Source organism: Nothoprocta perdicaria, unplaced genomic scaffold (genome assembly GCF_003342845.1).
Source record: "Nothoprocta perdicaria isolate Ctin4 unplaced genomic scaffold, notPer1 scaffold_34, whole genome shotgun sequence".
In the NCBI taxonomy this organism is placed as follows: domain Eukaryota; kingdom Metazoa; phylum Chordata; class Aves; order Tinamiformes; family Tinamidae; genus Nothoprocta; species Nothoprocta perdicaria.
The window spans coordinates 3827457-3844923 of NW_020455577.1; the positions used below are offsets into that span (position 1 = coordinate 3827457).

Genomic DNA, 17467 nt, shown 5'->3' on the forward strand with positions numbered 1-17467 from the left:
AAAACCAAAAAAGGGAGAAAAGCTGTAAAAATAGTTAAAGTTAAAAACGCAATGGCTTTACGCTGGATTAAGGATAAGCTTTTAACTAAGTAGCACTTAGTTAAAAGCTAACTGTAACTTACTGTAAATTATTTTCTAAACTGTAGTTTAGAAATGAAGTTATAAATTTAGTTTAGAAATCAAAACATGATACAAATCTACATACACAATCGCATGAAATCAAAGATATAATACTATTCAAAAGGGCTAAATACTTTTTAACTGTTGCTATTTTACCATAATGGGAAAACAGGAGATACCAATACTGTGCAGATCAGAATTCCAGTATGTCTTCCCGTACTGTTAGCATCACAAGAGAAGTTCAGAAATATGATGTAAATAATACTTCACATCCATCGACTTGTTTTATCCTTGTTGTTTCACAGAATATACTTTTCAGTTAAAATATCACATATGACACTTTATCATTATGGTAGCTTTCAAATTACAGTTACATTTATTGGCCACAATCAAAATGAGCAAGACATTTGTTTTTGCCAGATTAAAGAAAAACACCCACAATCCTCCACACAAGATAAGACAATTTTCACTTCAAAAAGCTTTTCAGTTAAAGTCTAGATCTTGCAAAAATTACCGCACGTGCTAAACTTGTCAGAAGTACTCAGAATAATTCAAGTTGAGCACAAGCACAGCATTGCAAGATCACTGATAGAGGAATAGGAAGTCACTCACTTGACAGATACTGAATTAAGAGAGAGAAACATCAGTCCAGTTCTCCAAGTGAATTAGTTTACACAACCATGCAGAAACCAGATTTTTGCTGATGGTCCCTACCTGGAAGTCTGTGTGACTTAAAGACTTTCTTTTTTCCTGAGACTCTAGCAACAGCATCCAGAAATTTTTGTAAAAGGCTATGTATTTAGTACCAAGGCAAAGATACATTCTTCTGATAATAAAACTACTGTGGTGGATACTATGGTCTTCAAAAGAAAAATAAATGCATAAATAAACACAAAACAATATTCAGGTTCCTTAAAACAGGACCATCATCAAAATGTTCTGAATATCAAAATATGCCTTAACCATCATGCCATCTTCTTCCTCATATCTATTACACATAAGTAAGACTCTGAGTTCTCTTTAAACTGCAGTTTCTGCAAATTTAAACTGACAAATTTAAACCAACAAACACTGACAAACAAATTTTATTTGCATAGGATGACTACAAGTTTTTCTTCAATTGGATATTAAGCTATTTACAGCATTAAACACTTAAGATGAGCAAGTAAAATTATTTCAATCATTGTTGTTGAGCTCTACCAATAAGATAAATATTGAATATTTATGGCCACATCTCAAAGGGTACACATAGTTCACTCAAATTTTCTGTACATAAGCTTCTTTTATTAATTTTTCATCACTTGATTGGTTTGCTTCACCTTTCATTCTCACAGTCAGATAGAATATGGCTTGTCCTCAGAAGTGATTACTTCTACCTCATATACAGCAAGTGGTATGTTAGCTGCTTTCATCCAAAATTATATTATTGCAAAGATTAGAAGAATTAATCTATTCTAATTTACAGACTGAAAGCAGAAAAAAGCTATTATTTAGGGAGAATGAAAAAAAGAGACAAAACTAATTTGTAAGACGACTAATATCCTAAATCTTAAAATGCTTCTGTACAGGGGTTTTTCACAATAACAGTGCTTTTTTTTTTTTTTTTTTTTGGATATTGAAATGCAATTAAGTACAAAACAGCAGTATCAAACAGAACTAGGCCAACTTCTCAGAAAACTAACCCAAAATGATAAAATATCTCTAAAACTAACCGAAGACAGCAGCCCAAATCACCTAAGTCTTGCTCTCATTATCAAAACAAAGAATGCGGCTGTGTTGAGAGGCATTAATTATGCCTTCACCTCTACCTGGGAGACTGCCTTGATAGAAGCCTCCTTGCAAAACTGATTCAATTCTGCTAACAAGGACTAAATCACAGGTGCAGTGATATTTTAAGTTTTATTCTCAGCACACCTAACTTAATGCCCAGAGCACCACTACGATGAACTCGTTTTTGATGATGGGACTCCTTAATCTCTACCTGAGAGAGAAGGCCACACACGAACTCCTGTTGAAACCCCTTATCCGCACTATCACACCTTTGACACAGCAGAAACCTGGCGCGATGGCAACTCGGAGGCAGCACGGGCTGCCTGTGCCCAGGACCGCGATGCGGCTCCGTCCCCTCCCACGCTCTCCCACACAGCCGCGGCCCTGGAACGGCCATTTCATTCCCCCTGCCCCAGCATGCGATCACACTCCAAAACGAGGCCGAAATTCCATGTCTCTAAACCAAACTGAATACATTTTTAATCAAAACACCTTAAACTCCCTGAAGCAAGCAAGGAAAAGAGAATTCCTCCTACTCCTTACCACAGCATAAATAGGAGAAGGTGCAGGGCCCAGGAACTCAGGCAGCGGGAGCCCGCAGGCCGCACCGAACATATCAAACGACTATAACAAAATTTTAAAAATCCTCCAGCCCCGCGACGGCAGCAGGAGCCAAAGGGTCCCCGAGAAGCTTCCCCCTGCTCACCTTGAAGTAGATTTCGTCCACCACCTCGTGGTACGTCTTGAGCTCGTAGAGCTGCACCTTGAAGTAGGGCGAGGAGAGGATGTTGGTGAGGATCATGGGGTTGAGGTTCATGGTCTTCTCGTTGCCCCAGAGCGGCAACACGTTGCCCTGCTTGCCCGAGGCCGCCGGCTTGGGCCCTCCGCTCTGCAGCTGCTGCTGGGCCGGCAGCACGCAGCCCGCCTGGTGCTGGGCCGCCTGCTGCCCCTGGCAGTTACCGGCGCCCACGGCGGGGCTGTTGTTGGCCATGGCGGCTCGGGACGGCGGAACGAACCGGGCCGAACCGGACCGGGCCGCGCCGGACCAGGCCGCACCACAGCGCGCGCGCTGCCGAGCCGGGCGCTGCCTCAGCCGACTGCGAACAAGATGGCGGCCGCGGCGGAAGTGACGGCTTCGCCTTCCGGCCCCGCGCCGGCCAATCGCTATGGCGGGAAGTGGCGGGAGGGGGACGCAGGGCGCGCGCGCGGGGCGGCCGTTAACGCCCGCGAGGCGGCCGTTAACGCCTGCGAGGGAGCGGCGTGGCCAGGGCGCTGGAACAACCCAGTTGTCACTAAAATCCACCTCGTAGGTGAGCCGAGCTTGAGTCTTGCAGGTTCTGTCTTACTGTTTTCACGGGTTTCCAGTAGTTTCTCTTTTTTTTTTTTCTTTTTTTTTTTTTTTTTTTAAATTATGTGCTTCTAAAAATGTGGAGAAGAAAAGCCTAGTTGCATACTTTAGTGTCAAGTTTTAACATGAGGTACAAAAGGCAGGCTGGATGTCTCCCTTAAGATAGGGAGGATTGCGAAAGGATTATAAACATCAACTGGTTGTGCAACAAAATAAATTAAGTTCCATGGTCTGCAAAGTAGAGCAAAATTAATTAAGGTGTATAACAGTCCCGGGCTGCTTAGCTCCTCAGGAAACAGGTGGAAGGATGGATTTATATGGATGCATACATTCAAGTAACAGCTGTACATGAGTATTGCTTAAAAGTAGTTTATTGATTTCAGAAACAAGGAGTTGGGCATAAAAGTGGAATACTTATTGTTTTCATTACACATTGACCTTTGAATGCCTGGGAGGCAGTTACTCATCTTCCTTAGTCTGTCCCCTAAATAAACCTTAGGACAGTGCTTCTACTAAAGCAAAAGACAGTTTGCAGACAGTCTTGCCTGGATTTGACAGCTAACAGTTTTGCTGAGCTGTCCGTTCCACTATCGAGTCTCTGCTTTCACTCCTGGTTTCCAGGAGCAGCTTTACACTCTGCTCTTGGTCTGTTCCTGCCCTGTTGCCTGATTTCCAAGGATGGTCACCAAATGAGAACATTAATTACGTACTACAGAACGTCACTGTGCTGACCCCTCACCACATCTGCAGTAAATACCTGCTTTATCTTACATGAAATTAGAGGAGCAAATCTCAAAATGAATTCTATAAGACAATGCTAAAGCAATAACATAATCCTATTTTGGGACAGTTTGCTCTGGAGCAGTTTCTCTTCACATCAAAGCATTTTGTTTTTCTAATGAGACAATCTGTCTCAATGGATTACCAATCTCAGGACATTCAGAGATGCCTCTAGAGCTTTGTATACATGTTTTCTTTCCATTTTGTCATTGTGGCAAAAATCTTCTGAGTTAAAGTCTTGTCAAATGGCTTACGTGACTTGGCTAGTTAAATTTCCTTTTAAAATAGAAGTAATAAAGTAGTAATTTTTCTTTGAAGCTCTGTGCTTTTGCTGTCAAGAACTCAGATCTTTGAGTATCTCCTTCATTTTTGTTAATTACTTCAAGACATTCTGTTTTTCAGTTATAATTTCTATTATCCAAATTGTTTACTAATGCATTTATCTTTTCCTGTTAGAATGTTTATTTATTATGTTTTAGTAACTTAGTGTCTTTTCTCTGTGTAAGATAACATGTTCCTACTTCAATCCCACTTTGGTGGTAATGCTGAGGTCTTTGGGGTAACTGCAGCCATTTGTCCCAAATTAGATTTTCTTCCCTCAGGCATCCCAGCTGGTCTTCATACAGAACCAGAGAGAAAATAAAAACAATCAGTCAAAAGGAGATTTTTGATCCACAGACTAGTAAAGGATTATAGATAATTATACGGAAAGAAGATGATAGCAATTTGGGTGTAAGATCCCAGCCACACTTTTCATTCATATAAATAAATTTATAATTTGTGTTGGACAAGCCTTATCTATTGGTTGAAGCTGGGGAAAAAGGTGGTAGCGTTTAGTCATTAAACATGCTCTGAAACTCATTTGAGAGGAAAGATTGTTGGCTTCTGAATTATAGATAAAGCGGTATTACTGTATGTATTTTCCTTTCAAATATCTGTACAGAGCAGTGTCTTTTGGTAGGGTTGCTGTATTAGATTTCTTTAGCAATCGCTTTAAATTAAATACTTTTCAGCTTTAAAGTACAAGAATGGCATGCATCTGTCTGTCTTCTTTTCACTCAAGTTACTGAAGAAATGAGTTTCGGCAATTTATAATTTCTTCATTCGTGATTTTTTAGTGCTGTGAGGTACTTTTAGTATACTTATGTAATTTGTTGCTTTCTCTGCATTATGGAACTAATGAGAATGTCTAAGAACTCATTAATTTGGAAACTTATTAAAATGAATAAACCTTGAATATTGTGTTTGAAGTTGCAGATTGTAATGTGAAAGATAACTTTGAATTGACGTTCCCTGAGAAACCTGGTTGAATTAGATCTGCTTCAGATGTGGCTTTGACTGGATAATCTCTGGAGGTATCTTCCAACTTCAAAATTTCAATGATTCTCTGTTGGCTAGGTAAGTGTACCACTGCATAACATAAACACTTTAGAGTAAATCAGAAGAATTCACCTTTTTGCAATGAGACAATAATAGAAAGAAATTTTATGTGATGGAGTGTGGAATAAGCAGAACAATTTTCCACAACCTTCTTATGGCAAGAAAAAGAGCTCAAAGATGCTAGAGTCATCAAAGCAAATTGTCAGATTAAAACTGTTAATAGTGTTCACTATTCCTTTCACACTGTAAGTTTTCACAGGTTTCCATCTCTAACTTATTTTCATTATCTAATATGGAACAATCAAGATAGGATATTTTAGTGATTATATGGTTTGATAGTCCAGAAATTACAGAAAAATAATAATGTTGAACAAAATTTCATGAACAGTGATAGTTTGGTTGGTGAGGGCTTGCAATCTATTTGGATTTTTTTGCATGGCCAAATTTGGTTGTACAATTCCATTTGTTCAGGGAATAATTCTCATAAAGTCTCTTGACTGGTCCAGTAAATTGATTTTGTCTTTTACTACGTTTTGCTTTTCAGCAAAGCACACTGCAACTGAGATAAGAGAGTGAGTTGTCTAACTTGTGAAAAGTGAATGTTTTTTAATGGGATATTCCCCCACCAACATTGATTTTGTATATACTTTAAAATAAATTTGCCATGCAAGTGGAGATGGACAATACTGCACATCTCTCTCTCTCTCTCTCTCTCTCTCCATATATATATATACATATATATAAATAAATTGTTTACAATCCAAACTGTACTTGGGAATAGAAACTCTTAGGCAGCCTTACATATCCCATAGTTAGCACTTCAGCTGTTACAACAGACAAAAAGCATGTGTAATTATACTAGACCATTCTGTAATCTACCACTCAGAAACAAACATGAATACAAAGATCAGTGATACTGTATTCCAAAACCTGAAAAAGAACCTCAAACATAACAGAGTTGCAGTCACATGAGACAGCTGAAAGACTTGATTTGACTGTCAGTTTGCAGGCACGCTTGCAAACATTTGCTGGATACAGAGTAAACAACAAAGGGAACCTGCTGCTGACTGTGTACGCTCTGTTGAAGCCACATCTTGTGAAACTTAAAATACTGTCCAAGACTTCATTTTAAGGCACCATAGGCAGGTATTAGCTTATTAATTTCTGATATTTTCTGAAAGATAAATAAAAAACACCGCATTGTGATATGGTATAATTAAAAATGTTCTGTGAACAATTAAATTACTTTCTCCATTAAAAAAAAAAATTATCTACAAAGGTAAATCTCTGTAGAATGTGTAATCCATATATGGAAGAGACATCCAAAAATATATGAGTTCTGTTTTTAGGACTATTTACAGTTGCATCTTCTCCATCATCACTGCTACCAGAATCTTCACTCCTTCCTATAAGTCACAGACATATAAAGCCAGTACAAACGTTAATGCTGCTTGCTATATGGTAGTCCCATCTTATGATTAGCACTTTGCATACTTATTAGTAGAAAAGAACAAATCTTGCCCTCCTTCCCTGGGCTATAAAACGGAAGTCACAGCAGGTGGCTGCTCTTGTGAGGCTGATGCCCTTACAATAAGCAGCAGGTCGCGGGGTGGCGTGAGGCAGTCAAAACAGGAGGCATTCCTGCTGCAGCACCCAGAAAAAGCCTCTGGCACTCAGTGCCGCTCCAAAAACAGGCTGTGATTTTTCACTGCAGAGTGGGGCCGGAAAAGGCACTGCGCCGCGGGATGCTGCAGGGGGAAGGTGGAGGGAGGCGCCTGAGGAGATGCTGGCACGGGCGGGTGGCCAGGTGATGAAATGGCGGCGGCGCCGGGCGCTGGCGGCCCCGGGGGAGGCGAGTGCAGGCGCTCTGCCCCGGGGGAGGCCAAGCAAGGGCTGCCCGTGCTGTACGTGACCAGAGCCCGCCCGCGCCAAGTGTCATGTCAGGGAGGTGTGTGTGCCAAAACCTAGTGGAGCTGGGGCTGTGCTGCTGCCTCCGCCTCATGCCACTCGGTTGCTGATAAGACCCCATGAACAGCAAGGTTTGCAGGAAAGCTGAAGCCTCCTGCATCTTTTTGTGTTGCGCAAGTGGCTACTCAGATCTTCCCTCTGCTAGTTACTTGGCAGAAAGCGTACAGAGCTGTGCAGACACAAATCCGGGTATAAAGTCATCCAAACACCAAGGTAAACCCAGCAATAGGTGAGGGACAGTCACCTGGAGCAAGTGTTAACTTTTCAGCACCTGCTTGAAAAGGTGAGAAAAACACATTGTAGTGGGTGAACATTACGTGTGCTGAATTGAGAGTGACAGCAGTTACGAAATTGTATATGATTTATAATTGCTTTATGTAAAGGATATTCACGTCCTTATAAACAAGAGGGAAAGCAGCTGGAGCCCAGTTTTACTTCTTACATTCATAATGTTCTCCTAATAGAAATGGGATTGGGCGTGCCCTGGCTTAATTGTGAGTTGAAAAACACACCAAAAAAAGCAAACTATATGATTTGATATATTATAAAATTTTTCAGAAAATATATGTGTTTTTAATTTCAGCATTATAAAAACACTATGGATAAGAATGTTCAAGAAGAGCGGTTTACAGAAATGATTAAATTCACACCTCCTTTGTACAAACAACGTTACCAGTTCATCAAAGACTTAGTGTGGAAATATAAACCGAAGAAGGTTGGTATATTTTGTCTTTTTGCATTTTCTGTCTAAAAAAAAATGCAAAAAGAGCATAGGAAATGCCTAGGTAATCTCATGACATAGTTAGCAAACAGCAGTACTTTAAGAATTGTTACAGGGTACATTGTTGGTGACTCTGTTTCGTTGTTCGGTGATGCATACTATTAATGGTAAGTGATGGGAAGAGGAGGAAAATATTAGAAACAAGAAAAATGCCGTAATGTTCTATTCTTGATGAATAAAGGGCATTCTAATTTTGATTTATGATTTGAGAGCCTTGTGGCTTTTGGTTCTCCCCTGTTTTTTCTTTCTGGAGATGATAGTCCCTGTACAGTATCAGGATCACATGGATGTCTTCATGTTAGAAGTGACTCCTTTGTTAAAATTATCCCCCATTTCCACCCTCCTAACCACATATTGCAGTACTTTTCAGTATTCTGGAAACAGGACATAAGAAGTGCCGTCTAATGGTTGCTCTTTTGTAAATGATCTCCTCCCCAGCACCTCCCTCAGAAACCCAGAAACCTGAGAATTAATGCTCTCTTCAACTGTGAAACCAATTTAACACTTCTAATGTATTAGGAACCGTGCAACCAGTTGATGAGAAATGGAATGTCTGTGCGATCACATAATCATATTGCTTGTACCTGCTGATCCACTCCATGAGGTCATGGCATTCTGATCTGTTTTTAAATTGAACATACTGAGGAGTACTGTGTCTTTTTTAAGGATCTGAATCTCATGTTGTAAGATGTGAAATGCTTTCTTTTTTTTTTTTTTTTTTTTTTTTTTGTGGAGTGTCAGGAAAAGGGGTACCCTCTGAGCTCTGCTCACAGCATAGAGCTACATCAGAAAATGCAGGATTTTCACTTTCAGAACTGAGCAGTGTGCTTCAATTTGGATTTACAGAGAACTTGAGAGAAAAAAAGTGTTGTGCGTTGCATTCCTCTACTTCTTAAGCTCATAATGAAACATATCACATATTTGATGTTGTGATCAGAATGTCCTCAGCCACTTGAACATTAGATTGAGACTATAAAGTTATCTTTATGTAGATCCTTTGCTACCTACCTGGTTCCTGGTGAGCCTACTCTAAATGTTTTGCATGGCAGTGAAAAGCAGTGGTCAGTGGACATCTACAGCAAATTCTTAATTCCTACAGATTTAACAGTCAAAATCATACTTCAAGTTATTTTAGGGAATATGCATTCATGTGGGAGTCCTTCTTTGGAGAGAGGAGAATGTTCTACATGTACTTAGTTATATGTGTGATAAGAAAAAGACAACCTCTTCAGAATACCATGTAGGACTTTTGTATTATTATGCTTTAAAAGTAATTTTCAGAATCATGTATTTTGTAGCATCAAACAATATGTTTTAGTTACAATTGCCTTTTTGTCATAAAAATGTTATTTTGCTGGAAATACAGAATATATATTAATGAAAGTGTAAAATTACTTAAAACATTAACATTGTTACACTTTGTTTAAAATCTAATTTGCAGGTAGCAGATTTGGGCTGTGCTGACTGTACTCTTCTCTGGATGCTAAAATTCTGCAGCTGCATTGAAGTGCTAGCTGGATTAGATATCTGTGAGAATGTGATGAAAGAGAAAATGTAAGCTCTTGCATTATTGTGTTTATCTAAGGCTTGACCTAGTGGAATGTGACATCATTTCTTGTCACAATTTTCTGAACAAGGGTAAATGCAGAAACAGCAGCTCTGCAAATGCAGAGCTGTCTCCTGGGGGCTGACTTGCTGCATTAAGAGCGGTGTCAGGTTTATTAGGGAGGCTGTGGGCTGCCCTTGCCTACACCATTGCCTGCTGCAGCAAAGCTCTAGGCCATGGTATGGCTCAGCAGGTAAGTACGTATCGGGTACACACTGAGTTTGTAGAAATGCTAAAACATTAGATATGGCTGGTCTTATTAGTTCTGCTTATGCTCATATATGACGTTACTTTGGGATCTGAATCTGATCTTTTTAAAATGTGTATGTAATGCTCCTTTGACGACCATGGCGTGGACTTCATTCTTGTAGGATATAGTGCAAACAGCTGTCAGAACCTTTCTCAACAATGAAGAAAATTGAACTTTTACCAAACTGAATGTTCTTATGTTTTACTTATCTGATACCATATATCAGAGAAAATACGTGTGCATTTCAGTTCTCATTTGGTTTTTATTTGGAAAACGAAAATAAGATTTTGGAAAATAAAAATTAGGTTAACATGCATGCCTCGTATCTTCCAAAAAAAAAAAAAAACCTCAAAACTTTATAAAACATGTCCAAATGAGTTTTACTGCATTTCTAGTAGTTGAGCTACTACCAGAATTTACAGCATCCACTCCATTTAAAGAGGGAGAGTAGAGTGTGTTTCAGTTTGTTTGTTTTTCAAACACAAAGGACAACTGCTGGATTAACTTCTTTGCTCTTTGTGTCCTGTTATAGATACTCATAAAGAGCTTGTTCGCATTAGAGTTTTTTTTCTTTTAAAAGAATAAACTATTAAGGTATTTTACAAAGTATCCAAGTAGGACATGTACTAGTACAGTTGATACAGTTATACAGTTGACTAGCTCAGGGCCTTGATGCCACTTTTTTTATTCTCTGTAGGCATAGGTTGTCTCCCCTTCCAGGTGACTATTTGCAACCAGCTGAACGATCTCTAACTGTTACCTTGCACCATGGCTCTGTTGCTCATAAAGATCCCTGCATGCTCGGTTTTGACTTGATAACGTGCATTGAATTGTGAGTATCAGCCCAATACACTCCTCCTTCCTTTAGCATTTGCTTATGGATGTTTGCAAGAAGATCGGAACTCCAGACTTCTTGCTGTACTTTATTTTCTTTGGCGTAGTACTTAAGTGTTGTTCACCAAGTTAACAAGGACTGAATTCTGGAATCTAGGGCCATAAGTCTATACAAACCTGATTGTCTCTTTGAAGCAGAACGCTATCAGAAGGTGGCACCTTCAAATTTTGCTCTAATTAATTGCATTAAGAAATTGTAGCAATGCTAGTTCAAGGTGGAAAAAAGAATATGCATCAAAGAACAAAATGCAAGAGAGCCTATTCTCAGACAAAAAACAATAATGATAGTCCTAATATTGCAGACCTAGGCTGCAATAGCTTCCAAGCTACAAGTAGGGTTTGGGTTTTTTTGGTTGTTTGCTTTTGTTTTGTATTTTGATTAGTTATCATGAAGATTTAAAAAACTCTGTTAAGGTGTTTTTCATGCAAAAACTTGTGCTTTGCAGAATAGAGCATCTGGAAGAACCAGAACTGGAAAAGTTTCCTGAAGTGGTGTTTGGTTTCATGGCTCCAGCAATGGTTGTGATAAGTACCCCAAATTCAGAATTTAACCCGTTGCTTCCAGGAGTGACACCTTTCAGGCACCCAGACCACAAATTTGAATGGAACCGAGCAGAATTTCAAAGCTGGTGAGTTCACTGAACATCATATGCTGACAGCTTTGAACACCAAATAATGTAAGAAAGGCATAGCTATAGTTTCACTGTAAATGAAACTGCATTTTCTGGGTAGGGTTTCTCTGTGTCTTTACTGGAGAAGTTTCAGAACTACTGAGTTAGTTGTACATTTTCTTGCTATTACAGTATAAATAGTTAAGTACACTGTGGGGGTTGCATTTTATGATTCTTTTAGGTTGATTTGTTTTTATTGTAACTACTCTGCAAAAATATTTAAAAGCTTTGTTTTCTCTGTTTATGCATATTTATTAGCACTTATACAGTAGAAGTATAAAGTATGAAATAAGCCTTTTTACATAATATACTCCAATAGAAATGCTTCGTAAACTACTCAAAACTATGCTCGCTTAGTTACTCTGCAGTTGTATGAAAGAATATGCAAGCAAATTCATCAAATATTCATAGCAGAGCATGTGGAAAAAAAATAATGATGTTTTAGTGGATTAAGCACAAGAAAAAAAAATCACTCAACATATGAACGTGACTGAGTTTGCACAAGATATGTATGAATTAGAATTACTGAGTTCCCTCAAGGAAGAATATTTTTGGAGCTTTAAGTGTAAGAATTTGCTTTGTGAAGTATGTGTATTGCAGTAACCTCTAAAAGAAAAAAAGAAAAAAGTAAGAAATAAATTCAATTGGTATGTCCTCAAGGAGAATGTAGCAGGTAAGTAGAGGCATTTTAGTTCCCTGCCTCCTGGTCCTATCACTCATTTTGTACTGGTTGTACAGTACTACAAGATCATTTTTCATTTAGATGTCATGTGCATTGTTGTAACCGTGAGCTGGTAGACTTTGTTCTTTCTCCATTTAGAACAAACCTCACTTTTTTCCCATTCCACTATGAATATCCTCCTGTGGCTTTTGGGATGGGTGTGTATGTTTTAAGGGTTCCTCTTCAGTAGTTTTGTGCTCTAAAACTGCTAGCTTCTTGTACACAGCTGATTTTTGAATGTTTTTAAGATAGTAAACAACTCGAAATATGCATRTTCTGTGTAGATATTTTAGATTTTTTTCGTTACTGAAGTTATTAATATTAAATGATTCCGAGCATGATAGGAATATGAGTGCAGCTGTGATTCAGCAAAAGTCTTGATGTTGCTTATCTTTGAGCATGTGGGTAATACTTTTAAAGAAACTGCTTGAGCCTTCACAGCATCAGGATCTTACTTCTCAGAGAGAGAGTGAGTGCTTATCACATTAAGAGGTGAATATTTAGTATGATCAGATTATGTTGTTTTTCTCAGGGCACTAAATATTGCTAGATCCTACGATTACTCAGTGGAATTCACTGGTGTAGGGCCCCCACCGACGGGAATGGAGGAAGTTGGGTTTTGTACCCAAATAGGGGTGTTCATAAGAAAATATTCCCAAACAAGTGAAACTGCCCGTTTTGAGAAACCCACCAAAGCAGCTTACAAAACTGTAAGTATTGTTTCTGTTCTTTAGGAGAATTGAAAAAAAAAAAACTGACTGTACAGTGTTCTTAGTACTACTATAATCTATTCTTGCTACTGGGTCTTAGCTTTGCAACATGCCCTAAGTCTATGTGCCATAATTATACACAGACCTTTAGCTTTTAGATTTTTACCTAAATAGTAATAAGCAGAAACATTCATATTTTAACATGCTGTCACTGCCAGAGTGAAAGTTCTGCTTTTCTCTAGATATAGTGACACTGTTTATAGAGTCATTCCTGTAGTCATTCTTTTTTTTTATCATATAGCTGTAAAAGTCATTAGTACGCAATACAGACTGTTTCAGATGCATTAAAACAAACATAATAAAAAAAACCTTCTAACAGGGAACATATGTTTTGAAGGACTGCATAGCCTCATCAGATATGTTACTGGAAAGCGGGCGCTTTGGTGAAACTGCCCTGGCAGGGCCTGTCCTTGTAATACTTCACATCTTCATTTAAGAAAAATGCATCAAGTCACTTGTATTTATCTTTTGTAGCTTCTAAAGACATTCCATAGGCCTGAAATCTCACCTATTTGTTATAGTCTTTATCAGAATACTGAAGTACTTTTTAGTCCTCAAAAATGAACTTAGAAAATGTTTAGGCACCTGACGTATTGTATTGGAAATTGCTTTCATCATGTTCCCCTTGAACATTCAACATTAACACCACTTGTGTTTAAACAAGAAAACCATCGTATCTTACTATTTCTTACGAAAACCTAACAATTTTTATTTTATTAGGTAATCCTTTTAGGAGAATAAAAGTACATTTTAAAATCTAATTGGAAAGTAATATTGTCATAGACTGTGCAACTTGGTGATGGTATAAAGTGCTGCCTAATAGCTAGGTGCAATGAGGTTGCCTGCATAGTTTTCTTACTTCCCTTTCAGTATAGCTCAGTGTAGAATATACTGTAGTTGATTTTGATGTGGCTCTTATGTTTTTTGAAAGCATTTTTTGCCTCTGAAAGAGCAGGTTTTCACATTTTACTCTGAACACTGGGTAAAAGGCATAGTTGCAATCACTGTTCATGACAGTTCAGAAGCAGTTCAGAATCTATTTAGCTGTAGGACTATCACCAACTTCTGATGATCAGTAATACAGAAAATAAGAGAAAGACTAACAAGAATTAAGGAATTGCAGGGCTTCACCTGTCTGATCTTCAAGTATAGCCTGCTTTCTGAATTTTGCTATCTTTTCTAATTGCCGTTGTGATTGTGATGTATAATAATCCAGTGACACTATCTAACTTCCTGTAACCTTAAAAGCCAAAAAGGAAACAGGATTGAATCCGAAAATATAATGACATTTTAGAATCTCTTTTTAACAAAAAGTTGTTGAGATACAAATCAGTGATAATGATGGGGTTTTTTTATGTGTTCTTGTATGTTGTGAAGGTCTTCAAAGCAGTGTATCCAAGTCTTAAAGATGAGAAGTACCTGCAGATTGCAGTGGTCAGTGAAGTTGTTTTCACAGCACAGGTAATTAAGCGAAATCTGCTGGACCATTTACATTCAGAACATGAGGAGTATAGTGATGGTCCTGTTGAAATAAAGTCTAAATCCCAACATTCAGAGAACTGTGTTTCAGAAGAATTGGCTGTTGAAAAATGCATGGAGCCTTCTGTCAGTGGAAATGTAGTTTACATACCTCTTACAAAAATATTTTCTTTTCCCAAAGTGAATCAACTTTGTGGCACATTTGAGAAATTATACAAGCTTATTGCTGACAAGGTTACACTGAGCAGTGATGGTTCTGCTATGGTAGTTGATATTGAACAGGAATACGAAGAGGAAGAGAATTAGACTTCAGATTATTCATACAAAGTTCAGTTAAAGCAGTGAAGGTATTGTTTGGTTTGTTTTTGCAACTCAAGCCTAAATTAATAGTTCTGGCAAAAATCACTAAAACACCACATTCTTGAATATGCATTAGCAGAAATGGGTAGAGTTGTACATTTTCTCCAGTTTCTTAACTGCTGCTGGGGAATAGCTTGCATGCTGCACCTCCCAGAAGCTGAGTTTGCTTAATTGGAAACTGGTATCTCAGACTCTCCTGTTTTTGAAAAAAAAAAAAAAAAAAAAAAAAAAACTGTCAAAAACTAGTGCCTGTGTTTGGGGAAAAAATCCCTTCTCATGTGCAGTTATTGTCAAAAAAATGCAGAAGTATCAGCAGAAATAAAAAGCATAGATGTTACTGACAGTGGCTTGTCTGAAGAGAGTTGAATTGTGCATGTGAATACACAGCAAACTCTCGTGTTAGACTCTTGACTTTTGAGATCTGAACTGTTGAAGGGTGCAGAGGACTGGCACCAGCTAACAGGGGTAGTACAGTTACACAACTGTAACTTTGAGTTTCTTCTCGTACTCCAAATACAGAATTTTAATATGTTACCAGAGAGTAACATATTAAAGAGATGGTTAAAGAGTTTACTTAAGAGTAAAGAGATGGTTAATTAAAAGGTCTCCCTCCTGATACATTTCACCATTCTTTTTTGGCAGCCTTGAATGAACAATTATTAGAGAAACTGACATCATCTTGGTGAAACATGAAAGTTTCACAACTTCCCCAAAATAACTAGTCTTTTTAAGGGCTGACTGTATTCTTTAAGTATTTGGAAGTTGCTGGTATTGGTTCAAGTGCAAACCAGACATAAAGGGAAAGTTCTCACTCGAGAAAGGGTTGATGGTAAGTCTGGATTTTTGAGCTTCAGAGAAAGAGGAAGGATGTGCAGTGCTCTGTCATACAGAATGATAAAAAAAAAGCTCCTTTAATCTCTTCTGTGAAATAAGCCACTTTCTTGGTGGGAGAAAGTTAATAAGAAATATTTTTTAATAAAGTATTTAGAATGTTTTTTTTAAACACTCTGATACCAACCTGCCATTAGCTAATGGGTTAAGTGTTGCCGGTTGACCATAGGTACAGTTGCATTGGTGACTTCTTAGAAAATAACTGTTTTTCACTGCATGGGTTCTATACTTACATGTTTAGGCCATGGTAGTGCCTACTTCTCATGCAGTTCCCTCTTGTTTATATTTCTTTATTTAGCAAGGACAAAGAAAATAGAAGATTCCAGACCTGCCATAGTTGCCTTTGAGTCTGTGTTCAGCTAATATTTGATTAAACGCTTATGCATATTTGTGAATAAAAGGAATGGGTTTTGTGCCCTACTTAAACTGCTGTTTTTGAAGCAGAGAAAGGTCAAGACGGTGTTTTTGTTATTATGGAGAAAAGAAGTATATGCAGACTAAATGCTTTAGCTTACCTAGATTAGAGATTTACAGACCAGGAGCTGGCMCACCCTCTCTGGAGGAAACAACCTTAGTTTGTAGTAATATTTAAAATCCAAAGTGAATCTGTTATTCACCCTTTTGATCGAAACATCCTGAAATAAGAAATACCAGCCATTTATGACTGTCAGGGGGTTTTTTGGAAATAAGCTGATTCTGTAACGCATGGAGGATAAGACTAGGTTTAGTGCTTGCTCATTTTAATATTTGTTCTAATTGCTTTACGTGATGACCTATATTCATTTTTATAGCCAGGAGCTATACATAACTTCCATGCTGCTGAAGATATTTAGCCCTTAAGAGTAGGTATTACGTTTAATAAGCTGCAAAGGAAAATTGAGAAAAAAAAAGACATTTTCCTTTAATGTTTAAATTTGCAGTCTTTCCATTAAAAAAATAAACCGATTCCAAGCTTAAGACATGACTTTATTGAATCTTGTGCATTATGTACTCAAAGTAAAAAAAAAAATCCAAACAATCTGATCCATTTAAAACATTTTACAGAAAATACCACATGTAAGTATGAAGGTCATATTCCTCTTACAAAATACACACTACTATGGAATCTCCTCAGCAGTGGAGCTCAATGTGTGAACAATAAAAATACTGGAATACAGCATTATTAAAATGTAAACTACTCTGTTTAATAAGGCAAGAAAATAACTGGTTTCTAGTAAACAAAATACACAGCTAGTTGACAAACTAGGTATTTTAAACACAAAGAAAGCAAATCTTGACTATGAAAACATCATTAGAAATTAGATAAATATTTGTATAATGTTTGTAAGAGCAGACTTTAACTGTATGTGTCCCCACCCTCCCAAAAAAAATAAGTAGATGACCTCCTAACTAATAGGTGCTTTTGACAGGTTTCTCAAAAGTGTGTCACTGTTCAGGAGTACAGAAAGCAATATAACTTCCAGAACTCTCATGCATCTTTTGACTTGAAGTAGGATTTTTGGGTTTGTTTAAAGTTCTGCAACAGGACAGGAAAAAAAATCATGCTTTGAGAAACAGCAGAATAGTACCAGTTATTATGCATTTTCTGTTTTAAAATTCTTATACAAGATAAAACATACAACTCCATAAATACTTTTGAACATTAGACATCAAACAGGTTGTAATAGGAGGTTAAATA

General features: G+C 37.8%; 2 protein-coding genes across 2 annotated transcripts in view; one reads left to right on the forward strand and one right to left on the reverse strand.

Moving 5' to 3' along the window:
- PRPF38B (pre-mRNA processing factor 38B) overlaps window positions 1-2994 on the reverse strand; it is a 9271-nt gene extending 6277 nt beyond the window's left edge. Inside the window, exon 1 of the mRNA XM_026043873.1 lies at window positions 2597-2994. Coding sequence (XP_025899658.1) covers window positions 2597-2881 — 285 coding nt within the window. The 5' untranslated portion in view covers window positions 2882-2994. The remainder of the gene's footprint in view (window positions 1-2596) is intronic.
- A 140-nt stretch (window positions 2995-3134) lies between these two features.
- On the forward strand, window positions 3135-14844 carry HENMT1 (HEN methyltransferase 1). Its single transcript, XM_026043779.1, has 8 exons — window positions 3135-3200; window positions 5270-5416; window positions 7950-8081; window positions 9589-9701; window positions 10701-10835; window positions 11344-11526; window positions 12822-12999; window positions 14437-14844. The coding sequence occupies exons 3-8, from the start codon at window positions 7965-7967 to the stop codon at window positions 14842-14844; spliced, it is 1134 nt and encodes a 377-aa protein (XP_025899564.1). The 5' UTR covers window positions 3135-3200; window positions 5270-5416; window positions 7950-7964.
- The last annotated feature ends 2623 nt before the right edge of the window (window positions 14845-17467 follow it).

Coding starts and splice junctions, on each gene's coding strand:
- HENMT1 (XM_026043779.1), top strand. CDS start 7,965: ATGGATAAGAATGTTCAAGAAGAGCGGTTTACAGAAATGATTAAATTC. Junction 8,082..9,588: donor GGAAATATAAACCGAAGAAG/GTTGGTATATTT, acceptor TCTAATTTGCAG/GTAGCAGATTTGGGCTGTGC. Junction 11,527..12,821: donor CGAGCAGAATTTCAAAGCTG/GTGAGTTCACTG, acceptor TGTTTTTCTCAG/GGCACTAAATATTGCTAGAT.